The sequence below is a fragment of the Myotis myotis genome, unplaced genomic scaffold (genome assembly GCF_014108235.1).
Source record: "Myotis myotis isolate mMyoMyo1 unplaced genomic scaffold, mMyoMyo1.p scaffold_m19_p_1, whole genome shotgun sequence".
NCBI lineage: Eukaryota > Metazoa > Chordata > Mammalia > Chiroptera > Vespertilionidae > Myotis > Myotis myotis.
In genome coordinates, this window is record NW_023416313.1 from 116,695,160 (window position 1) to 116,721,176 (window position 26,017).

A 26,017-nucleotide genomic window follows, 5' to 3' on the forward strand; every position below is an offset into this window, starting at 1 on the left:
AAAAAAAAAAAAGAAACTTTTTTCTACTTAAGTTCTCCCAGAACACCTTGCCTGGTATCTCCATAACTTCTCTATGCTTTTCTCTTAAAATTGACTTGTTTTGTGTGGGTTTTTTTTAACTCAGAGAAGACAAACTTTTTGCATATTACCATCCTTGTTAACTCAGCATTCAGAGTTGGTGTGTGAAAGTAACGGTTTTTTAAAAATTATTATTTCAAGTATTACATAGATCTCCTTTTTCCCCCATTGACCCCTCCCCAGCCATTCCCACCCCCCAGGACAAGCCCCCACCACCCCAGTGTCCTGTCCATTGGTTATGCAAATATGCATGAACACAAATCCTTTGGTTGATCTCTTACACACCACCCCGCCCTCACCTGCCTTCCCTCTGAGGTTTGATGGTCTGATCAATGCTTCTCCATTCCTGGATCTATTTTTTGTTCATCAGTTTATGTTGTTCATTATATTCCACAAATTAGTGAGATCATGTGATACTTATCTTTCTCCGATTGGCTTATTTCGCTTAGCATAATGCTCTCCAGGTCCATCCATGCTGTTGCAAATGGTAAAAGTTCCTTCTTTTTTGTAGCAGGGTAGTTAGTATTCCATTGTGTAGATGTACCACAATTTTTTGATCCACTCATCTGCTGATGGGCACTTAGGCTCTTTCCAAATCTGAGCTATGGTGAATTGTGCTGTTATGAATAAAGGGGTGTCTGTGTCCTTTCTGATTGGTATTTCAGAAGTAACAGTTTTTGAAGGATGTGAAGCCCCGGGGCATGTGAGGTGTCTGTGGAAACATTTGCAGTAATGTGTCCCCATGATTCTTCCTGCTAACCAAGCTTACTGCTCAGGCACCCTCTCCTTAGTCTCACCAGCACTTGTTATAAGTCTGGTTTATAACAGCTCTGTCAGATGGGCCAGATGGCTCCCAAAGAGCCCCAACCAGAGACACAGACCTGTGCAGATGTCTTGCTCTGGGACAGATGGCTTACACTGCCTCCTGCTCCCTTTTGTCCTGGCAGTCTGTGGGAGAGCTGAGTGCTGGGTACACCACAGAAATCTGGGTGGAGCTTTACAAAGATAGCTTTCAATTAAATATCAAGGACAAAGAAATGATCCAATGTTTTCAAAGATGAGTCACTTTGGGATTAGTCTTTTTACTTGCCTTAGAGGTCTGACCTTTTCTATTCCCAGGTAAGGGAAAGAGTAATATAGTCAAGGTAGTTTTCAGAATGTTGGCAAATCCCAGAGTCATGGAATTGGAAAGGACCTTTGCAGTGAGAGCAGCTACCTGCAGGGGAATGTTGGCTGCCTACTGCCAGGAAGCCCCAGGATTGACCGGCTTGTGGAGGCTGACACATCATGTAACTCAAAACATCAGACACCAAATACCAATTGCCTGATTCAAAATATGAAAGAAAGGATCCAGGAGTCAGTCTGATGGGCATATCTCCCCTGTAGGAAGTGGGCCTCTGTGGTCCATCTCCAGCATAGTCCACTTTTGATGGAAACTGTTGCTGAATTTCCCCAGAGCAAACAGAACGTAGGGAGGAAGGGAGGTAAGAGCAAGGAACTGTGGACATGGGCCAGCATCACGGTGGAAACCAACCCCTCTGCCACAAGCACCTGCCTCAACTAGATAGGGTAAGGTGGAAGCAACTAGAAAAGGCCTCAGCCCAATTTTTAAATGGCCCAATGGGAAACAATAAGACCTAGGTGAAGTATGAGGAAGCAGCCATAGTACTCAGCCAATGAGGATCCAGAGGAGGGACTGAATAAATCAGCTGTGTTTGCTACCCCAGGTATGCCGGTACAATTGGACAGACAACTGCTCTCGAGAATGTATTAAAAGTCTCGTTTTCGCCAAACTTCTGTCTCTGAGTCCATTATTTGAATTCGGACAGGTGAGCATTTCTCACACTTTCCCTATCCCCAGGAAAATACACCAGACACTGAAAGAGGTCCTCTCAGGAATGTGTAGACTTGATACACCCCCTTTCAGGCTCCCCTTTGGTCTGTCACATTTTTTCTTTACCCTGCTAATACCATTTGGTCAGCAGAGTTACACATGCTAATTGAGCCTCCCTGAGGTTATACCTTAATCTCTGGACAAGAAGAAACCTTACTCATCAGGTTACATTTTAATTTTCCATGGCAGTAAAACGTAAGTAACTGTAGGACAGTACTCAGGGTAATCAATTCTAAAAAAGATCTTGTGGGGCCAATGCAAGTTGAAAATGTAATCATCATTCATTTCAACAAACACATTTTATATGTTCCCTGAGTTCCAAAATTGATACCATTTCATGCTAAAACACTAAATATGATTAAGATGGGCACAATTACATCAATAATTAACATTGGCTATCATACACACAAACTAAGGGCATTTTCCCTTCACTAGTTATGATTAATATTATTCACCTAGATGCCTGATGCATGAAAATTTGTGCACTTGGGTGGTGGGGAATGGGGGGGGTGGTCCCTCAGCTGGCCTGCACCCTCTCACAATCTGGGACCCCTTGGGTAGGGTCCCTAGGCCTGGCCTGAGATCAGGGCCTATCCAGGTTTCCTTCCCCCCGCTGCAGGCAGCTGGCCCCACCCCCGTTGCTGCCACTGCTTGCCATCTGTGCAGCACTGCCCCCCCTCCCCTGCCATCAGTGGCCTCCTTCTGCACGCAACAGGCTAGGGTGCGATGGCTTGACTGGCCTGGGCCTCCCTCTTTCTTTGCTGGGGGGCGGGGCCAGCCCTGCGAGAGGGGCTCTGCCTACCTGATTGTCCCTAACCACTGGTCTCTCTACCTGATCTCCCCTAACCACTCTGCTGCCTGCCTGCCTGATTGCCCCAACAGCTTCCTTGGGGGCGGGGCCAGCCTGCAAGGGGACGTGGTGGTCTGGTCTCTGGTCGTTTTGGTAGTGATGCCTCTGGCCTTTTATTATATAGGATAATATGGCCATTTACATGTTGTTTCTTAGTTTTTATATACACATTAAAGACTAAATTTATAAGAATACACATACAAATGATACCCAATATTTATATAATTCAACCTTTATTTTAAAAAATAAAATCAATTCCCTAGCTGGTTTGGCTCAGTGGATAGAGCATCAGCCTGTGGACTCAATGGTCCTGGGTTCAATTCCGGTCAAAGGCACAAACCTGGGTTGGGGGCTTGACCTCCAGTAGGGGGCATGCAGGAGGCAGCCAGTCAATGATTCTCTTCATTGATGTTTTATCTCTCCCTCCCTCTCCCTTCTTCTCTGAAATTAATAAAAATATATTTTTAAAAAAATAAAAATAAAATCAATGAAACTAAGCACATATTATTTTTTAAAATTACTTATTGTTGAAAGCATTACATATGTCCCCTTTTCTTCCATTGACCCCTTCTAGAACCTCTCACCCCAGGCCTTCACCACCCCATTGTCTATGTCCATAGATTTTGCATATATGCATACAAATTCTTGGTTGACCTCTTCCCACCCACTCACCCTCCCCCTGCCGTCCCTCTGAGATTCCACAGTCTGTTCCATGGTTCTATGTCTCTGGATCCATTCCATTCATTAGTTTATTTTGTTCATTAGATTCCACATATGAGTGAGATCATGTGATACTTGTCTTTCTCTGGCTGGCTTATCTCACTTAGCATGATAGTCTCCAGGTCTCTCCATGCTATCTGAAAGGGTAAGAGATTCTTCTTTTTTACTGTTGTGTAGTATTCCATGGTATAAATGTACCACAGCTTTTTTATCCAATCATCTACTGATGGGCACTTGGGCTGTTTCCAGATCTTAGCTATTGTAAATTGTGTTGCTATGAAGATAGGGAATGCATACATTCTTTCTGATTGGTGCTTTGGGTTTCTTAGGATATATTTCTTAGGATATAGATTCCTTATTTAAGGAAACTCCATACTGTTTTCCATAATGGCTGCACCAGTCTGCATTCCCACCAGCAGTGTACTGAGGGTTCCCTTTTCTCCACATCCTTGCCAACACTTGTCATTTGCTGATTTGTTGGTGGTAGCCATTGTGACAGGTGTGAGGTGATACCTCATTGTCATTTTAATTTGCATTTCTCTGATGATCAGTGACTTTGAGCATTTTTTCATATGTCTCCTGTCCTTCCGTATGTCCACTTTGGAAAAATGTCTATGTCCTCTGCACATTTTTTAAAAATATATTTTTATTTATTTCAGAGAAGAAGGGAGAGGAAGAGAGAGATAGAAACATCAATGATGAGAGAGAATCATTGATTGGCTGCCTCCTGCACACCCCACACTGGGGATTGAGCCCACAACCCGGGCATGTGCCCTTGACCGGAATCGAACCTGGGACCCTTCAGTCCACAGGTCGATGCTCTATCCGCTGAGCAAAACCTGCTAGGGTTGCCCATTTTTTAATTGGACCGTTTGTCTTCCTTTTGTTGAGTTGTATGAGTTCCTTATATTTTTTGGATAGTAACCCTTTATCAGGTGTATTATTCCCAAATATGTTCTCCCATACAGTGGGATGCCTTTTCATTTTGTTGATGGTTTCTTTTGCAATGCAGAAACTTTTTATTTTGATGTAGTTCCATTTGTTTATTTTCTCCTTAGTTTCCTTTGCCCTAGGAGATGTAGCCGTAAACATATTGATACAAGAGATGTCTGAGATTTTGCTGTCTATGGTTTCTTCTAGGATTTTTATGGTTTCATGACTTACATTTAAGTCTTTTATCCATTTTGAGTTTAATCTTAGGTATGATGTAAGTTGGTGGTTTAGTTTCCTTTTTTTGCATGTATTTATCCAATTTTCTCAACACCATTTATTGAAGAGACTGTCTTAACTCCATTGAATGTTCTTGCCTCCTTTGTGAAATATTGAGTGTAATGGCTTGAGTCAATTTCTGAGGTCTCTGTTCTGTTCCATTGATCTATATGCCTATTCTTGTGCCAGTACCAGGCTGTTTTGAGTACAGTGGCTTTGTAGTATAATTTGATATCTGATATTGTGATCCCTCCAACTTTGTTCTTTCTCATGATTACTGCAGCTATTTGGGGCCCTTTTTGTTTCCCTATAAATTTTTGGAGTATTAGTTCTAGATCTGTGAAATATGCTGTTGGTATTTTAATAGGGATTGCATTGAATCTGTAGATTACTTTGGGTAGTATGCACATTTTAATGATGCTAATTCTACCAATCCATGAACATGTTGTATGCTTCCGCTTGTTTATATCTTCCAATATCTCCTTTTTCAATGTCCTGTAGTTTTCTGAGTACAAGTGTTTTACCTCCTTGTTTAAGTTTATTCCTAAGTATCTTAATTTTTTTTGTTGCAATGGTAAATGGGATTGTGTGTTTAGTTTCTCTTTCTGAGAATTCATTATTGGTGTATAAAAAGCCATAGATATTTGGGTGTTGATTTTGTATCCTGCTACATTGCCAAATTCATTTATTAAATCTGGTAGTTTTTTTGGTGGAGTCCTTAGGGTTTTCTATGTACAATACCATGTCATCTGTGCATGTGAGAATTTTACATCCAATTTGGATGGCTTTAATTTCTTCTTCTTGTCTGATAGCTGTGGCTAGGACTTCCAGTGCTATGTTGAATAAGAGTGGTGAAATTGGACAACCCTGTCTTGCTCATGTTCTTACAGAAAATGATTTTAGTTTTTGCCCATTGAGCATGATGTTCGCTGAAGATTTGGCATATATGACCTTTATTATGCTGAGGTATGATCCTTTTACACCCACTTTGTTGAGAGTTTTCATCAAAAATGGGTGTTGGATTTTGTTGAATGCTTTTTCTGTATCTATTGATATGATCAGGTGAGTTTTGTCTTTCAGTTTGTTTATGTGATGTATCACATTTGTTGATTTGTGAATATTGTACCAGCCTTGCATCCTTGGAATAAATCCCACTTGGTCATAGTGTATGATCTTTTTAATATACTGTTGGATATAATTTGCTAATATTTTGTTGAGGATTTTAGCATCTATGTCCATCAGGGATATTGGCCTGTAATCTCTTTCTTTGTGGTGTCTTTTTCTGGTTTTAGAATTAGAATAATGCTGGCCTCATGAAAAGAGCTTGGAAGTGTTCTTTCTTCTTGAAATTTTTGGAACAGTTTGAGGAGTATAGGTGTTAGTTCCTCTTTGAATATTTGGTAAAACTCCCCTATGAAGCTCCAGCAACGGAGGCACCCGCTGTGACCCCAACCCTCCACCCCCGGACAAGACTGACAGAGCAGTCCCCCACCTGTTACTGTTGTCAGGAGAGAGAGCCTGTGCTTCAATGAGATATAAGGCCTCACTGGAGACATTCAAGCAAAAATTGGACAACTACTTTTCCAGAACAGAAAGGAAACTCGTGCATCAGAAAAGGTAACTAATAAAGGTACCAAAAGAATATGGCTGCACAAATTCCAGAACCTGAAAATAAAACAGTTTAAAGAACTTACAGAAACCTGCTTTTTGGACTGTGTTAAACACTTCACAACAAGAGAAGTAAAACCTGAAGAGACTGCCTGTTCAGAATATTGCTTACAGAAATACTTAAAAATGACGCAAAGGAATATCATATTCAGCAGAATGAAGCCCTGGCATCCAAAGCAGGACTCCTTGGCCAGCCACCATAGAGACATCCTGATGGGTGGACTTTCCCTGAAAGGTTGCCAATAGCTTTGCACTGGAAGTGAGGATTCATCTGATAGAATCCCCTGAAAGCAGTAGCCACCATGTTTACCATCTGTCATGACTGTGGCAAATGGAAACCACTGGAGAAACAAAATTGCTATTTACCAGGGATAATCAAAATAGAAGGTCTTATTGTCCAATCAAAATAGTAAGATGCAACATTTGTTGAGTCTTTATGATTCAGGAGCTTAGTCACTTGATTGGAAAAATAAACCATTGTTTCTTTAATTGTGACTATTAATTTTAAAGCAAAATATGTGTTCAATCATGAATGAGATAGAAAAATTTTATTTCTAAAAGTTAAATAAATGGCCCTGACCAGTTTGGCTCAGTGACTAGAGCGTCAGCCTGTGGACTGAAGAGTCCCAGGCTCGATTCCAGTCAAGGGCATGTACCTTGGTTGCGGGTACATCCCCAGTAGGGAGTGTGCAGGAGGCAGCTGATCAATGTTTCTCTCTCATGGATGTTTCTAGCTCTCTATCCCTCTCCCTTCCTCTCTGTAAAAAATCAATAAAATATATATATTTTTTAAAAGTTAAATAAATGCAAATATCACTGTGCAAACAAAAAACCAAAAAAAAAAAAAAAGAAAGAAAGAAAGAAAAAACAACAACTTCCCTATGAAGCCATCTAGATCAGGGTTTTTGTTTGCTGGGAGTTTTTTTTAATTTCTGCTTCTATTTCATTAGTTGTTATTTGCCTATTCAGGTTTTCTGATTCCTCCTGATTCAGTTTTGGTAGAGTGTATTTTTTTCAGGAATTTTCCCATTTCATCTATATTGTCCAGCTTGTTGGCATATAGTTTTTCATTTTTTTTTTTTTTACAATCCTTTGCATTTCTGTGGTGTCAGATGTTACATCACCATTTTCATTTCTGATTCTATTTATTTATGTCCTCTCTCTGTTTCTTGAGGAGTCTGGCTTAAGGTTTATCAATGTTGTTTACCTTTTCAAAGAACCAGCTCTTGGTTTTATTGATTTTTTTTGTATTGTTTTTTCAGTCTCTATTTCATTTATTTCTGCTCTAATCTTTATTATTTCCTTCCTTGAACTTACCCTAGGCTTTTCTTGTTGTTCTCTTTCTAATTCTTTAAGTTGTAGGGTTAAATAGTTTATTATTAATTTTTCTTATTTTTTGAGGTAGGTCTGTAGTGTTATGTACCCTCTCAGGACTGCTTTTGCTGTGTCTCAGAGATTTGGGGTTGTTGTGTGTTCATTATCATTTGTTTCCAGGAATTTTCTGATTTCTTTGTTGATCTCATTGGTAATGTATTTATTGTTTAATAACATGCTATTTAGCCTCCATGTGTTTTAATGTTTTTATTGTAGTTGACTTCTAATTTCATTCCACTGTGATCTGAGAAAATTCTTGATATTATTTCAATCTTCTTGAACTTGTAGAGACTTGTTTTGTGTCCTAACATGTGGTCTATCTTTGTGAATGACCCATGTGCACTAGAGAAGAATGTATATTCTGCAGCTTTGGTGTGAAATGTTCTATAAATGCCAATTAAATCCACCTGATCCAGTGTGTCCTTTAGGGCCACTGTTTCCTTATTAATTTTTTGTCTGGAAGATCAATCCAGTGAAGTCAGAGGGTTGTTAAAGTCCCCTACCATGACTGCATTGTTGCCGATCTCTCCTTTAAAGTCCTCTAGAAAATTTTAAATATATTTAGGTGCTCCTATATTGGGTGCAAATATGTTTACACGGTTATATCCTCTTGTTGGATCGATTCCTTCAGTATTATATAATGACCTTTTTTAAAAATATATTTTTTATTGATTTCAGAGAGGAAGGGAGAGGGAGAGAGAGAAAGAAATATCAATGATGAGAATCATTAATTGGCTGTCTCCTGCATGCCCCACACTGGGGATTGAGCCCGCCATCCCCAAAAGCATGTGCCCTTGACCAGAATTGAACCTGGGACCCTTTAGTCCACAGGCCAATGCTCTATCCTCTGAGCCAAACCATCTAGGGCATATAGTGACCTTGATTGTCTCTTGTGATGGCCTTCATTTTGAAGTCCATTTTGTCATATATCAATATTGAAACCCCAGCTCTTTTATTTCATTTCCATTTGTATGGAAACTTTTTCTATCCCTTCACTCTCATCCTGTGTGAATCTTTTGTCCTGAGGTAGGTCTCTTGTAGACAGCATATATATGGGTCATGATTTCTTATCCATTCAGCTACCCTATGTCTTTTGATTGATGCATTTAATCCATTTACATTTAAGATTATTATTGCCATTTTTATTTTGTATGCCTCCGTTTCTCTCTCCATTTCTTCTTCTCATTACAGCAGTCCCTTTAGCATTTCCTGCAATGCTGGTTTGGTAGTGATAAATTCCTTTAGCTCTTTTGTTTGTCTGGAAAGCTCTTTATTTCACCATCTATTTTGAATGATAGCCTTGCTGGATATAGTAATCTTGGGTTCAGATCCTTGCTTTTTATTCCCTTGAATACTTCATGTCATTTCTTCTGGCCTATAGAGTTTCTAATGTGAAATCAGCTGACAGCCTTATGACAGCTCCATTGTAGGTAACAAATTGCTTTTCTCTTGCTGCCTTTAAGATTCTCTGTCTTTAATTTTTGGCATTTTAAGTATAATATGTCTGGGCATGGGTCTGTTTCAGTTTTTCTTGCTTGGGACTCTCTGTGCCTCCTGGACTTGTGTGATTTTTTCTTTCATCAGGTTAGGGAAGTTTTCTGCCATTATTTCTTCAAACAGTTCTCAATTCCTTACGTTTTTCTCCTTCTGGCACTCTTATTATGTGAATATTGTTATATTTCATGTTGTTCCACAGCTCCCTTAAACTGTCCTCCTGTTTTGTAATTGTTTTTTCTTTTTGGTTCTCTGATTAATTTTTTTTCTACCCTGTCTTCTAATTCACTGATCCGATCTTTGGCTTCCCCTAATCTGTTGTGTATTCCTTCCAATGTGTTCTCCCCCCTCCCCCACCATGTGTTCTTTATTAGTTCTAAGTCATTCTTTATTTCATAGTTACTATGAAATAGTAACTCATGCTGTTGAACATCTTTACCATCATTATTCTGAACGCTGTATCAGATAAATTTCTTATCTCCATTTTGTTTATCTCTTCTTCTGGAGAAATCGCTTATTCTTTCTTTTTTTTTTTGTCTCCCCATTTTGGTTGCCTTTTTGGGTTTGTGTCTATGTATTTGGTAGCTCTGCTATGACTCCCCATCTCTACTGCAAGACAATGTCAGACTCTTTTTCTGATTGGCCCTGAGTACCCTGTTTGGAGCTATCAGCAATCCACAGCTTGTGACTCCCTCTGCTGGGGCTGAGTGTCTTTGGAAAGAACCAAGATGTGCACTAGGATCTGCTTTTCCTAGCCCCAGGCCCATAAGGAGATCAAGCAAAGACTCAAAGCCTCCAGAGATCTACCTCTGCCTTCAATCTGATTTTATCCAGGCTTGATTAGCCTCAGACTATTGACCACAGGGTGGAGCTTGAGGTCTTCCAACAGGGTGGGGAAAGTGCCTTTTCCCCAAGCAAAAAGTGCCTGAATAGCAAAGGTCCATGGAGAAAGATGTCCTCCACAGTGTGAGGGAATGACTCAGCACAGGACTCTGGGGTGGCTGCCCTCCAAGCTCCAACCCCAGAGCCGCTAGCCCTAGACCAGTGATGGCGAACCTTTTGAGCTCGGCATGTCGGCATTTTGAAAAACCCTAACTTAACTCTGCTGCCGTGTCACATATAGAATTTTTTTTGATATTTACAACCACAGTAAAACAAAGATTTATATTTTATATATTTATTTTATATATTTAAATGCCATTTAACAAAGAAAAATCAACCAAAAAAATGAGTTCGTGTGTCACCTCTGACACTCGTGTCATAGGTTCGCCATCACTGCCCTAGACTCTCCTCACATAGCTCCAGTCCACTCTGCCCTCCCTCTGCCAGAGCCCAAGGTGAGTGGCTGCACACAAAATTTTGCATGTTGGCCCTTTAAGAGGGTGCCTGCATTTCCAGCCATCTCTAGCTGGCAGATAGCAACAGTGCTGCTTTTTACAGCCATATGACCTGTGGCCACCTTTCTCAGTTCCAGTTCTGTGGGCTGGGGAGCCCAGCTTGGGGTTTAGACCCCAGGGTTCTCAGCAGGAACCCCTCACGGCTAAGACTTCCTACCAGTCTCTACTTCCTACCAGGCTCTATGTGGTCTCAACTTTCCATCTTTGGTTATCAGGGTTCTCTCCAGCTAGTCTTCAGTTGATTTTTTCAGGGTGGTTTTTCTGTATTTTAGTTGTAATTCCAGTTTGGTCCTGGGAGAGTGTCAGTGTAGCTTCCACTTACTCCACTGCCATTTTTAAGACCTGCAAATACTACTTTTACTGAACAAGTTGAAATGCAACAAACACAATGTGTATGATCATCCTTGTTATAAATAAGAAAAACTATGTATGATAAATCTGATGGAGGAACTTAAGGTAACATATGCCAACTATATGATGATGATGATGCATTGCAGTTCTCTTCTTTAGGTGCTCAGTGGCTCCAAGAAGTATACCCAAAGAAAACCAGCCCAATAGATGCAAAGAAATGTCTTGAGAAGCAGTTATCTTTGATTTCAAAACAAATCATCTCAAAACTTACTGGTTTAACTTTAAAACAATAAACATTATCTGTCACTGTTCTGTGGGTTCTCTGGGGGTTTCTATTGTTCTGGGCCAGCCTAGCAGAGCCTAAAAGATCTACAGTGGCCTGGTTCACATACCTGGTGGTTGGCAGGCTAGTTGATCAAAGGGGCCACACTCATCTGGCGGTTGATTTGTCAGATGGGATGATGACCACATGTGTATCATCATCCATCAGGTTAGCAGGAGTTTTTCACAAGGTGGTCCAAGAGTTCCCAGCAGCACGAGAGAGCAAGTCATAATTGTAAGCATTTTTTAAGACTTTGCTCATATCAGATTTGCTAATGTCCCATAGAACAAGCCAAGTAACATGGCCAATCCTAGATTCAGAGAATGGAGAAATAGACTCAGCCTCTTGATGGAAAAAACTGAAAAAATACAATAATTAATGTTAATAGGTTCTGTGACTTTAAGTGAAACAACATATAGCTAAACCAATTTTACCATAAGCTAATTGATATAAACAAGAATTAAGTTCCCACAGCACCTCAACAACATTATAATGAAATGTTATTCAAGGACATGCTGTACTGTGGCTCTTCTGTTTAATCTACCATACCTTGGAAGCCAAAGTAGAGAGATTAAATGATATTCCTTGTGACCAGAATGGGTGTATATCTCTGGTTGAAACATATTTCTATGAAGTGGGTGGAGGCTCTTCTGATTTAACTACTGAGTTCATCTAATAAGGCTGCTCTCTTGGGTCTTCTATTATACCTTAGGCCAGTGATGGTGAACCTATGACACGCGTGTCAGAGGTGATACACGAACTCATTTTTTTGGTTGATTTTTCTTTGTTAAATGGCATTTAAATATATAAAATAAATATCAAAAATATAAGTTTTTGTTTTACTATGGTTGCAAATATCAGAAAATTTCTATATGTGACACAGCACCAGAGTTAAGTTAGGGTTTTTCAAAATGCCGACACGCCGAGCTCAAAAGGTTCGCCATCACTGCCTTAGGCAAAGATAAAACTAGAGGTAGGCATAGGCTTGGGCTCTATAGGCTACATGAAGAAATTTAGGTCTTGATCCCAAGAGCAATGGGAAGACATAAAACATTTTAGGAACGAGGGAGATAAGATCATTTGGGCTGCATTGAGAACAGTAATTCTAGAAGTTTTGCTAGGAAGGGGAATAGTGAAATAAGGCTTAAGTCACAGAATATGGGGTCAAGGGACAGGTGTTATTTTTATTATTTTTTAAAGAATAGTTTATTGCTTTTTAGAGAGTGAGGAAGGGAGAGGAAGAGAGAGAAACATTGATGTGAAAGTGTAATATCATCGGCTGCCTCCTGCACACCTCCAATATGGTATGGAGCCCTCAACACCAGCCTGTGCCCTGACTGGTAATTGAACCTGCAACTTTGGTGCACAGGATAATGCCCAACCAACTGAGCTGGTCAGGGCCAGGTGTTTTGTTTTATTTGGAGGTGGTTTTTTGTTTGTTATTTTTTCAGCAAAAGATGGTTTAAACTAGAGCTTGTTTGAATACTGATGAAAAGATCCAATATTGTAAAAGGTTAAAGGAAAAGCCCAGAGAATTGGGAAGAGAAACTTCAGCATACATGAGAGTTGGCTAAAAACAAAAAATTTATCATACAATAAAATTGATTGCATTTTTGTTGTATAGTTCTATTGATTTTAACATGTGTAAATTCATGTAACTGTCACCAAAATCAGGGTACAGAAGAGATCCACCACCCCAAACCCTATAATACTATCCCTTTATAGTCATTCCTCCACTCCTAACTCCTGGCAACCACTGACTTATTCTCCATCATTACATTTCAATCTTTTCAAGAGTGTCATTTTGAGACTAGGTTCTTTCATCAGTATAATGTCTGCTGTTATAACCCTAAGTTGTTGGGTACATCAGTACTTTCTTTTTATTCCATTGGGATCAGCTTCTGATAGTATTTCCTGGGTCAATAAATGATATCACTATTCTACCAGTTACTTGGGACAAAAACCTTGGGATCATCCTTGACTCTTTTCTAACCTGTGCATCCAATCCATTAGCAAATTCTGATGGATTTTCAAAACACACCTAAAAAGTTGCGTTGGTGGTATAGTGGTGAGCATAGCTGCCTTCCAAAACACACCTAAAATCTTCTTACCACCCCATGCTGTCATCTAGTTCAGGCTACCATCATCTTTTGTCAAGACTAGTGCTTCACACTTACCTGACCCCCACCCCCACCCCGCCACACACACAGTCTATTCTCCACACAATAGAATTATCCTTTCAGAGACTTAAGTCTGATCAAGGTACTTTTATGCTAAAAACTCTTAAGTGAGTTCAGTGGTAACAACCCAAAGATGTCATCATAGCCTACAAGATGACTGGGCCCCTGACTCCCTCTCTGATTTCATCTCCTGCCAACTCCCCATCACTCTCTATCAATTATAGTGGTCTCCTTGCTATTCCTATAGCATGTCAAGCATATTCCTGCCTCAGATTATTTGAATTTTCTGTCACCTCTGTCTGGAACACTCTTTCCCTAGCTGTCCACATGGCTCACTCCCATCAAGTCTAGTTTCTGCTTAAATTCCCTTACCAATGAGTTCTTCTCAAACATTTAAAATACCAGTTACCTGATACCACTGTCAAACTTTACTTTGTTCTTATTCTTAGCACATATTCCTTCATAGCAGATATATATTTGCTTCTCTGTCTCCCTATACTTTAGGACAGGAACGTATTTGTTCAGTGCTCAACAAGCACCTACATGAGTGCCTTGCCTGGAATATAGTGGGAGTTCAGTGAGCATTTTTTAAAAATATATTTTATTGATTTTTTACAGAGAGGAAGGGAGAGGGAGAGTTAGAAACATCTATGAGAGAGAAACATGGATCAGCTGCCTCCTGCACACCCCCCACTGGGGATGTGCTTGCAACCAAGGTACATGCCCCTGACCGGAATTGAACCTGGGACCCTTCAGTCCGCAGGCCGACGCTCTATCCACTGAGCCAAACCGGCTAGGGCTGAGTGAACATTTTTGATTGAATAAATTATAGGAAGAAAGGACAGGATGGGAATACATGTAGATTTCTAGATTTTAGGGCATTCTACATTTTCTGTTACTTATATGCACAGTAAGATAATCAGAGGAAGGGGTACAGTAAGTGTTGGGTTAGAGATCTGCAGAGATAGATAGTGGAGAGCAAGTTAAGTAGAAAAATATAATGAAATTTCCAGGCACTGTTCACAGTCCATTTAAGGTTGAAATTATTAACTTAGTGATGCCAATCTGTTCAGCAGGACAATTTTCTGTGATAAGGCACAGGCATGGAGAAGCATTTTAGTACATCCAGGGTAGAGGACTTAGTTGGGGAAAAAGGAGTGTTGGGCAGGCTTAAGGGTAAATTAGAGCAGGAATGTACCATTGAATCTAAGATGGATAAGGAGGGAAGTGAAGAGTGAAGCTTAAGTACAGGCTTTCAACAGATTGGCAGTCCTGATAAAGTGGAAAAACACACAACAGTTATGGTGAAGTTCTTTTTTCTTGTTAATCCTCCCCTGAGGATATATTCTTTTCCGTGGATTTTTAGAGAGAATGGAAGGGAGGGAGGGAGGGAGGGTGGAGGGAAGCGGGGGCGGGGGGGGGGGCGGGGAGAAGAGCCAAAGAGAGATGACCGGGGTTCGGATAATCGAGCCCATGACCCTTGTGTGTGAGCCCATGACCCTTGTGTGTGTCGGGGGGAGGGGGCACGTCCAACCACTGAGCCACACCTGCCAGGGCTTTGGTGAAGTTCTTGAGCAATCAAGCTGAAAGGATATCAGGCTGTGGTTGGACAGAGGGATGTTCCAATTATTGATTCCTGACGTAATAGCGTTTCTGGTGATAAGGTCCAGGTTTTTGACTGGGGTTGGGAGGCGGATATAAGGCGCTAGAGATGACGCATGGGTGTTAAAGGTGTTGTACACATTGACTATGAAATTATCAAGGTGGGAGACAAGAGAAAGTAAGGGGCTGGATGCACAAATAAGCAGATGCTCTCGACAGAGGCGGTTACGTGGGTGAAGAGTCCTGAGAATAAGCATCGGAGAAGTAACGGTTTTTACGAGGTGGCAGTGTTCGGCACATAATCCCCACCTTGGGAACCTGGGAAGTGAGGGCACTAATCCATGTGAGGGGGTTCCAAGGGATGCCCCAAAGGACAGCCAGGTCTCAGTCCACCAAGGAATGGGGCTCAGAGAAAAGTTGATCTGAAAGCGGAAATCTCAGAGGAAGACCGAAAGGGGACCGAAGCAATAGAAAACACTGACACTCCTTGTCCTTTATGTACCTTCCTCCCAACCTGCGCGCGCGCCACACCAGCCTCCACCACCCAGAAAACGCGCAGGGAAAACTTGTAGGAACCACGGTTCTCTTTCCACTCCCCGCGGAAGTGCTCTCCGCGGCTCTCTCGGGTGTCCGCGCTTTCCCATTGGCAGCAGCTTCCGCCAGCTCCGACCCGCTTCCGCTCACGTCTTTGGTGGGCGGAGCCTTCCTTAAAAGCCACTTCCGTCTGACTCCGCCCCCCCAATCCCTTTTTTGGCGGCCTCTGGCTTCAGGCCGCCCCCCATTCCCTGCGGTCCCGCCCTTCCCCCCGCCCGGGGCCGACAGGCGGGCCCCGCGGCGCCGCTTCCGGTGCGGGCCCCGCCCCGGCTGTGGCCCCGGCTGCGGACCAGTCCGAGCCGCTGCCGCCGCGCCGCGGCCAGAGCCGATGCCGCCTCCTCCGCTGCGGGTTCTGGAGCGCCCGGCATAGGTAAGCCGCGCGGGCCCGGGTCCCTCCGCCGCGCGGGCGCAAGGGCTGTAGCAGGTGGCGCCGAGGGAGGAGAGGGAGGCAGGTGTGCAGGGGTAGACGTGGAGGCGCCAGCGGAGGAGCGCGGGGGCTGCGGGGCTGCGTCGGGAAAGTGAGTGCTGGGAAGAGAGCGGAGACGCCCAGGGCCCATTAGGGTGATTGGAGGTAAAGGGATGAGCCGAGTAAAGGCCCGCAGGACTGAGGAGACGAGAGGTGGGATTGGGCGATCCGAGAAGAGCCCGCGGGTTGGCGGGGAGGGCTTGGCAGAGGTAAAAGTGCTGGGGCTGGGGTGGGGGCAATAAAGAACCGGGGCGGGCGAGTAACCGGGGAGGGAGGGATGGGGCTTGAAGGGGACCGAGGCTGGAGAAAGCGGCGGCGAAGGTGGAGGGAAGGGTTCAGAGCTGCGAACAGTCCGTTGCTTCGGGTGGTCCGGGAACTTTAGGGGAAATGGGGGAGGGGGCCGTGTGAAGGGATGGAGTGGCTGAGATATCCGAGACAAGTTTCTCAGTGTAGGTAGGTGGTATTGTTGCTTGGGCCCACTGGCTGCTTAGGAACGGGGAAAGATGGGCTTTTGGGGGGTGGTGTGTGTATTGAAATCATTTCATTTTTACTAAAGAGGCTGAGACACATCCTCCTCTGCTGGGAACAGCATACAGAAAAGATGGTGCCACCAGAAGCAGTTTGTTCAGTGACTGGCAGGACTTGGTTGAAAAATTTCCTGCTCGTGATTGTAACGATTATAAATAAATTTTAAATGGTCAACGAATTATTTCCTTTATTCTTTTGTTTAATTTTCTTTGATGCAAATTGTTTTTATTTTAAATGAACACCTTGGCTAACTGGATTTAATGTGGGTGTAAATCTTTTTCTGTTTTGTTACACTATAAAAAGGGCTAAAGCAGAATGAAATTATGCTACAGGCATGACACACTTTCTAAGGGCTATGAGAGAATTAAAGGTAGTAGGAGGCAAATTGGAATTTGACTCTTTCTCAGAATACAAAAGGCAAAAGCAGTGCTTCTAAGATAAACAGAAAATTCGACTTTTATCTCTATTTTATGCCTAGCTTTAAAAATTAGACCTTTTTTTCTCTAACCCATTAAAATATTTATAAATTCAAGCAGTTTTTATTGGTGGGGATGTGATTGCTTCCCCATGAATTTTTGAAGATGCTAGGCATTTAGTTTTTTTAACCTTTACACCCAATCCTAAAACAACGGAACAATGCATATATCAAGTCCCAACTTGTTCAGTGCATTCTCCTTTCATGTGATGATAACATTGTACGCCATATTGCAAGCCCTGTTCACCTAAATTTTGCCCAGGCATAAGAGTAATCCCCATTCAGTTATGGATCCCTGCCGAGAAAACAACTCAAGTGACTATTATTGGGGGTAGGGATTTGGAGAGAAGGGACTGGGGAGTGAGAGGAAAAGAGCCTGGAAAACAGGGGTGTGTATTTGGAGACTGATTGGTAAGAAGGCTGATGAACCAGTCCCCAGAATATGTTTGACCTAAAAGACTTTTCTTTTTGTATTCGTCACAGAATATAGTAGAAGTGAATCAGAAAGAAAGGGGATGTGAAGCATTTACTTGGCTGTTTATAAAAAAGAACCATTAACTTCTTTATATAATATTGATATCTGTTTTAAATCGATTAACTTTAAAATCTCCAGAGGAATTCTCCCATTTGTTCTTGCCTCCTTGGTGGGGGCATACATTCTTTTGTTGTTGAAGTTGGATACTTTTTGAGGCTATAATGTCCAGTTGTCATGGCCTAGCCCACTTGTACAGCAGGCTGGCAGTTTGATCTGGAAAATTTGAAAAGTTTAGATTCAAGAGCAGTTTGCTAATTCTTCTTTTCTATGGAAAGAAATCATTCTGTCTGCCTGATAGCTCTGTGTCTAGCTTGGATGATAATTTCTTTCTCTAATGGGCTTGAGAACATAAGCAGTATTTTCTCTTTTGTAAGTAAGCCCTTCTTTTCCTTTATTATTATGATTTTCATACACACAACCTTTTTGTTGTTGTTGATAATCCTCACCCGAGGATATTTTTTCCATTGATTTTTAGAGAGAGTGGAAAGGAGAGAGGGAACGGGGGAGGGAGAGATAGAGAAAGAAAGAAACATTGATGTGAGAGAAACTCATAGATTGGTTGCCTTCTGTACACACCCCAATCAGGACTGGGGATCAGATGAATCTGAGACCCTTTGTACAGTGTGAACCAGTTGCCTTTCCAGTAATAAACAGATTACTGTTTTGTAATGCTGAAGGAGAGAAATCAGAACACAGCTGTTTATAGACTTGATTTTGTCTGGATTTACTTCTTTTTAAACCTGCAGTATATCACTACTGAGATTCATCCCATATTCCCCTCTTAAATTCTGTTCTTCTTCTTCACACCTTTCCCTACTTACCCACCCACCCTGAAATTCCCACCACTCACTCATCTTAAAATTCAGATTTAAGAGCATATGTTTAGTGTTCAGAACTCATACACCCTTTACTGGAGAAAAGAAAGCCTTTTATACCTGTTTTACATAGTTGTTTTTTTTCCCCTTTTTTCTCCTTCTTTGTGGTTTCTATTAATCACTTAAGGTTTAGAACCAGTGTGCCTGCTGGGCTGTGCCCAGGTTCAGAGCCATGCCAATCGGTGGGTGAAGCACTTGAGGCCCTGATGGAACCGCTGCAGCAGCAGCCACCGCAGCAGCAGCCACCAAACCTAGCTCCTCTGGGAATGGATGCCAGAGAGAAGCAGGGACAGCAGATAAGAGAAGCCCAGTTCTTGTTTGCCCAGAAGCTGGTCACACAGACTCTCCTTTCTGCCACACCTGGGCGGCCTTCTGGCAGCCCTTCCCTGGGTCCCTTAGCCAGAGTTCCTCCAGCCACAGCAGTGACCCGAGTTTTTGAACGGAGCAACGCAAACTCAGAGCCTAAGGAAGAGGAGGGAGGCTTCGAAGATGAGGATGGGGATGATGACATTGTAGAGGCTGAGAAAGAGGCCCAGGCTGCTTCAAAATATTTTCATGGGCAGAAAGTTGCTCGCCAAGACCCCAGAGTGGCACCCAAATCTGGTCTCCTTCCAGCACCAGGGCTCCCACCACATGGACAGCAAGCTCAAGAAGACCATACCAAAGATGCTGCCAAGGCCCCACCTTCAGTCTCCACAGCCGGGCAGCCAGGCTGGAATCAGGATGAGCATCTCAAGCAGGTCAGTCTTTCTGGTGTGGGGGTCATTTGTTCTTCCAAAAGGCTAGCCAGGGAGGGGTACTGGACTGTCAAGGACAGGGTCTGTGCCAGTCTGTGCCTTCTCACCCTACTTCAGTGACCAGCAGCCTAGGCATCATCTGACTTTAAATTTTTTCGTCATACTTGTTTTCTTGATTAAAGCAAAGAAATGTGTAAGGTACTGCTCATATAGATTGCTCCAAGTTTGAAGTAAAAGAATGTCAATAGAATCTCTCTCTCTCTTTTTCTTTTTTTTAAGGAAGGATATGGTTGCAACAGTTAAGAGGGATATCTAAAAATGAGGTGCATAACTCTAATTACAGCTTTTCTAGTAATAATGTAAAAGAACAATCTTGCCTAAGACAGTTTCTTAGCTCTAAGCTAACCCAGGATCTTGTTCTTTTGTGTGTGTGTTTTTGTGTTTTTTTGGGGGGGAGGGGATCATGCTTTTTAAAGACAGTTTTGTTGTTTTGCCACTAAATGTAGCTGATAAGAAGAACTTGCATTGTTTATGTTTTCTAACAAAGAGCCTTGTAGACAAGATTTCATTTCACAGGAAAGGGCAGACCTCAAAATTTCCATTTTAGCCAAGGCTAGCTTGTGATTTTTAAACATAGCTGAGCATTAGTATCATCTAGGGAGCTTTAAAAAAAATATAACCCTAGCCGGTTTAGCTTAGTAGATAGAACGTTGACCTGCAGACTCAAGGGTCCTGGGTTCAATTCTGGTCAAGGGCATACGCCCGGGTTGTGGGCTCAATCACCAGTGTGGGGTGTGCAAAACAGCCAATGATTCTCTCATTGATGTTTCTATCTCTCTCTCCCTCTCTTTTCCTCTCTAGTATCAATAAAAATATATTTTATAATATATGTGTATAGGTAGATTACAGGGTCCTAATGAATTATATCTGGAGATGGGCCTATGGAATCTGTTCTCAATCCAGCCTTTGATTCTAATTCCTCTTTTCTTTCCGACCCTCAAAGCAATTTTTCCTCTCACAAAGAATGGGAGCAAAGTTAAGTTGTTCCAGGTAAAGTGACTTATTGGTGCTTAGGCAGGGAGCTCATGATAAAGCTAGTAATATCTGCATATTCCCCATAAGCACATATTCTTCATGTGGTCCAGTGGTGCTGTTTAGGAATCAGTTTTGAAAAGCTGTGCATTTTCACGGGCAACTAGAAGTCACATAAGGAAAGTTCTTTGGAACCTGAAAAATCAGCCTCTTTGTATAAAGGAACCTGTGCAGTTCATCTGAGTTTATAATAGCGGTGTTGGCAGGAGATTTCCAGAGCCAACAAAGTGGGGTTCAACTCCCATCTCTTCCATTTATTACCCTGTGATCTTTTTTTAAATATATTTTATTGATATTTTACAGAGAGGAAGGGAGAGGGATAGAGAGTTAGAAACATCAATGAGAGAGAAACATTGATTTCTCTGGGGATGTGCCTGCAACCAAGGTACATGCCCTTGACCGGAATTGAACCTGGGACCCTTCAGGCTGCAGGCTGACTATCTATCCACTGAGCCAAACCGGTTAGGGCTACCCTGTGATTTTTGAAAAAAAAATATTTTTATTGATTTCAGAGAGGAAGGGAGAGGAAGAGATAGATAGAAACATCAATAATGAGAGAGAATCATTGATTGGTTGCCTCCTGCATTGAACCCGCAACCCAAGCATGTGCCCTGACTGGGAATTGAACCATGACCTCCTGGTTCATAGGTTGACACTCCACCTTGGAGCCACACTGGCTAAGACTCTTTTTTTTTTTTTTTTAATACTTTTCTTTATTGATTTCAGAGAGGAAGGAAGAGGGAGAGAGAGATAGAAACATCAATGATGAGAGAGAATCATTGATCGGCTGCCTCCTGCACGCCCCCCACTGGGGATTGAGCCCGCAACCCAGGCATGTGCCCTGGATGGAATCGAACCTGGGACCCTTCAGTTTGCAGGCTGACACTCTATCCACTGAGTCAAACTGGCTAGGGCTGGCTAGGACTCTTCATCTCTCTGAGCCTGTGTCTTCTCACAGATTTTTAAATTTTTTAGTGGCTTAAAAGGGAAATTTTATTGTAATCACTGATTGTGCAGTGGCAATCATAACACCCTTATGAAAAATTTACAGAAGTTATCAAACTTACTTGCTAACAGATATTTAAATATTTTGTGAATTTACTTGACAACAGAAGAAAAAAAAATTTAGAAGGTGCGTAAAGGCATTTTATGGCTTCATAATGTTTTCATTCTCCTGGTTTTTTTTTTTTTTTTTTTTTTTTTAATATATTTTATTGATTTTTACAGAGAGGAAGGGAGAGAGATAGAGAGTTAGAAACATCGATCAGCTGCCTCCTGCACATCTACTGGGGATGTGCCTGCAACCCAGGTACATGCCCTTGACCGGAATCGAACCTGGGACCTTTCAGTCCACAGACGGACGCTCTATCCACTGAGCCAAACCGGTTTCGGCGTCATTCTCCTGTTGACATACCTTTTCTCTTGTGCGATCCAGTGCTGAACCCATTGGTAAAGAAGTGCCACATTGTGCAAGAGTGACTAACACATGCAGAACAGAGTACAGAGTGTACTAGGGGACAGCACATCCTGACAGGTCTCACGCCTGAAAGATGGCACCTTCTTTGTTAATTGAAAAGAAATGTAAAATGAGAGAGATAGCAAATATATATATATATTTTTTAAATATATCTTTATTGATTTCAGAGAGGAAGGGAGAGGGAGAGAGAGATAGAAACATCAATGATGAGAGAGAATCATTGACTGGCTGCCTCCTGCACGTCCCCTACTGGGGATCAAGCCACAACCTAGGCATGTGTCCTTGACCAGAATCGAACCTGGGACCCTTCAGTCCACAGGCTGACGCTCTATCCACTGAGCTAAACCAGCGAGGGCTAGCAAAAAATATTAATAAAATAAAAGGTTTCTGGCCTTTCTCTCTTCTCTTTCCTGACTTATGACAGCACACTGTAATGCTTTACAGACTTTGAATTTTCATGTATTATTCTGATACAGTCTGTAGGGAGCCTAGAATGGGCTGCTGGGGAGAGTCTGTAACCGAAAGTTCTTTCATTCGAAGGACTTCTATCAGGCCTGCTGTGGGAATAGGAGGACAGGAGTATGTCGTGAGGATTAACTGAGCTAGCATGTGGTTAGTAGTAGTGCTTTTTTTTTTTTTTTTTTTAAATCCTCTATTTCCCCCGTTAATTGTTTTTAGGGAGTGGAAGCAGGGAAGAGAAACATCAATGTGAGAGAGACTCATTGATTGGTTGCCTCCCATTGGCACCTACCGGGGCCAGGGATCGAGCCTGCAACTGAGGTACGTGTCGTTAACTGGGAATCAAACCCTTTTGTCAGCAGGCCAACGCTCTAAATACTGAGCAACCAGCCTGGGTTCCAGGTGCTCTTTAATGATATCAGTGCCACCTCTGCTGATTCTGTACAGACCTGCTCTGAGGGAAGATGCTGAGACACACCGAGGTTTTCCCTCAGATCTCCAGGGAGGAAGTGACAGAGATAGGACAAGGATCAGAAAAGCCCAGCTTCCACGACAGCAGCAACCTGGCCGCCAGCCCAGACTTGCCTCCCAGCTGATTGCTCTGGTTTAGCAAAACATCTGTGAGTTGCCAGCAGCCCCCACACTGCTGGGTGGTTGGCAGGGTTCCATGCTGGCCGATGAGTCAGCTTATAGTGGGATCCCGCCCTGACAGCGCTGGGAAAGTTCAGGCCAGAGCGTCTGGGCTGCCCCTGCCTTGGCAGCTGGCCAGCCTTCGCGTGTGTGCAGTTGTTCTTAGAAAGTGCAGCCGCGTGCGAGGAACAAGTGGAACTCCCAAGCCTGTCTGTCTTCAGGAAGTGCGGCAGGTGTTGAGGTCAAGCCATTAGAGCTTTGAAAAAAGATTCTTCAGAACTGGCGTGTGCGTGCACACGTGCACTCAGTGGCAGGCACCCAGCGCTGTTTTCTAGACAACAGTAGCCTCATGGCTACACAGCTCAGTGCTTGGGGGGACTGGCTATCGGCTTCTGAAACTCTGAGTTCATTTTAAGCCTCTGATGCATACTCACTAATTATAGACTGCCTGGCAGAGCACTGCCAAAATGTTTTATAAATGCCAGCTTAGCCGAGGCCTTATCTCACCCCCTGAATTTACCTTCCCCCTGGATCTGGAGATTAGGAATTGGGTAACAGTGACTTAAAACCTTAGACATGTACCTTTTTTTCCTTCTGAATTTAATTTTACAAAATCAAGTTGGTCTGTGCCCTCCTTTTTCTGATCCTGCTTTTGAAGCAGTAAACAATGTGGGGATTTAAAAACCTTTTATAAGTTGTGCTTTGAAAGAGGGGCTAAAAAGATAATATTGGGAGAGCCTATAGAAACCATTAGGATCCATGAGACTAGTTTTTTTTTTAAGTGTTCAAAGTTTTTTGTTTCTTAAGCAGTTACTTAGTAGAGAACAGAAATAAAGGATCTCTTGTTCCAGTGATTATTACAAAGATTGACACAAATAATCTTATTGTTAATGTGCTGCAGTGTTCATTTTGTTCTTTGACACAACAAACTTTTAGAGAGGCTTCTCTGGGCCAGGCCTGTGCTCCATGGACTAAGGCATGCTTCTCCCTCAAGGTCCTCATCATGGTCTAGCAGAGGCAGTGTGGGAACCTCAACAGGGGTTGGGTTTTGGGTTGCAACAATTTCACTCTTTCTTGAGTCAGCTGAAGCCCAGCTGCTCACTCTGGGCTATGCTACAGATACTTTAATTTTTAAATTTTTTATTTTTTAATATGTTTTTATTGATTTTAGAAAGAGAGAGGAAGGGAGAGAGAGAGAGACATCAATGAAATCTCTTTTTTAGAACATGTGAAGTCAAAATAATTTAATGAATTCTCTTTGAAAAGACTTTTAGAAAATATTGCTTCTCAAGCCTGGATCCTTAGAAAGAGTGTAGGATTCTCTGACACCAGAGTGATGGCAAGATGAATAATGCCACTGAGCCCAGAGTGCTAAAGCCAATCAGATTTCAGTGGGCAGAGTAAATAATTGTAAAACAAGTCAAGAGACAAAGAGCCAAGTGGCTCTTCTCTCAAGGGAGACCAGAAGAGCCCTGTCAGCATACAACTGACTGGGGGCTATTCCTGGCCTTCTTAGGGTTGGTTTTCTGTCCTCCTGAAAAGAGGGTAGTACAGGCTTTGTTTGTCTTAAGCTCATTAGTAGAGCCAGGTTTCCAAAGGGAGCATAGAATCCCTCCCATAAAGTAGAAACATGAGTGATGGCTTGATAGGCATGTGGGAGCCAGAGTGTGGGGTCTGATTTTCTGCATGATTTTGGCAGTCACTTCAGTTACTGAGTAGGGGAAAAAAAGGATGACTGACTGCTTGGTCTTGAGAACCTGTTACAAAGAGTCCCTCTAAGTAGTAAGGTGTGTTCTCTTGGGTTCAGTGTGCTTTTCTTGGTGCATACTGCATGTCTTTGGAACATAAGATGCTTTTTGTAAAGATTGTGCCAACTATTGCCTGGAAAAAAGTAAGGTTAAGTCCTAACTGGTTTGGCTCAGCGGATAGAGCGTCAGCCTGCAGACTCAAGGGTCCCAGGTTCGATTCCGGTCAAGGGCATGTACCTTGGTTGCTGGCACATCCCCAGAAGGGGGCGTGCAAGAGGCAACTGATCTATGTTTCTCTCTCATCGATGTTTCTAACTCTCTATCCCTCTCCCCTCATCTCTGTAAAAAATCAATAAAATATATTAAAAAAAAAAAGTAAGGTCAAAGCTTTCCCCACTTTCTTTGTAGGATTATATTGCCTGCCTTCAAATCTAGAATCACAGTGAATCCATCTAGGTCAGTGGTTTTCAATTGGAGGTGATTCTCCACCTCTTCCTAATTCCAGGGGTTGTTTGGCAATGTCAGGAACATGTTTGGTTATCATGACTGGGATGAGGTTGGGATTAGGGCATGTGCCACTGGCCAATGGTGGCTAGAGACCAGGGATAGTATTAAGCAGCCTACAATACACAGGACAGTCTCCCACAACAAAGAATTATCTGGTCCAAAATGTCCCAGAGGATGGTAAACCTCTCCCACCATCATCAGGGAATGATTTTAAAGATATTACACAGATGCGGTGTTACTTGTTTTGATTTATTAACTCCTTCCTCCCAAGGTATAGCAAGCAACTAAAAGCCATCTTCCTATAAACACAAATGATAATGTCTCTTTATATTTGCTAATACCCAAGCTTGTTGGCCATTTATCTGCACCCTCTCAGTCATTTCAGATCTTCCTAAAATTTCTTCTTTTTTAAAAAAAATATATTTATTGATTTTTTACAGAGAGGAAGGGAGAGGGGTAGAGAGTTAGAAACATCGATGAGAGAGAAACATCAATCAGCTGCCTCCTGCATACCTTCTGCTGGGAATGTGCCCGCAACCAAGGTACCTGCCCTTGACCGGAATCGAACCTGGGACCCTTCAGTCCACAGGCCGATGCTCTCTCCACTGAGCCAGACTGGTTAGGGCTAAAATTTCTTCTGTATTGGATCCATTAGACTTTTTCCCCAAGAGTTCAAAATTATCTGGAATCAGACATTTTGATATATTTTTTTCATTAAGCTCTAGATCAGCGGTTTTCAACCTGTGGGTCGCGAC

The 26,017-nt window shown here is 42.4% G+C and overlaps 1 protein-coding gene and 1 pseudogene across 6 annotated transcripts in view; both read left to right on the top strand.

Moving 5' to 3' along the window:
• The first annotated feature begins 6,394 nt into the window (after nt 1-6,394).
• LOC118668867 lies at nt 6,395-6,622 on the top strand (annotated as a pseudogene).
• Nucleotides 6,623-15,742: 9,120 nt separating this feature from the next.
• Nucleotides 15,743-26,017, top strand: part of LOC118675872 (dual specificity protein kinase CLK3) — a 104,955-nt gene continuing 94,680 nt past the window's right edge. For all 6 annotated transcript variants that reach the window (XM_036348735.1, XM_036348746.1, XM_036348757.1 and 3 more), the window contains exons 1-2: nt 15,743-16,103; nt 18,740-19,352. In XM_036348735.1, the coding sequence (XP_036204628.1) occupies nt 18,819-19,352 (534 nt within the window). In that variant the 5' untranslated portion in view covers nt 15,743-16,103; nt 18,740-18,818. The remainder of the gene's footprint in view (nt 16,104-18,739; nt 19,353-26,017) is intronic.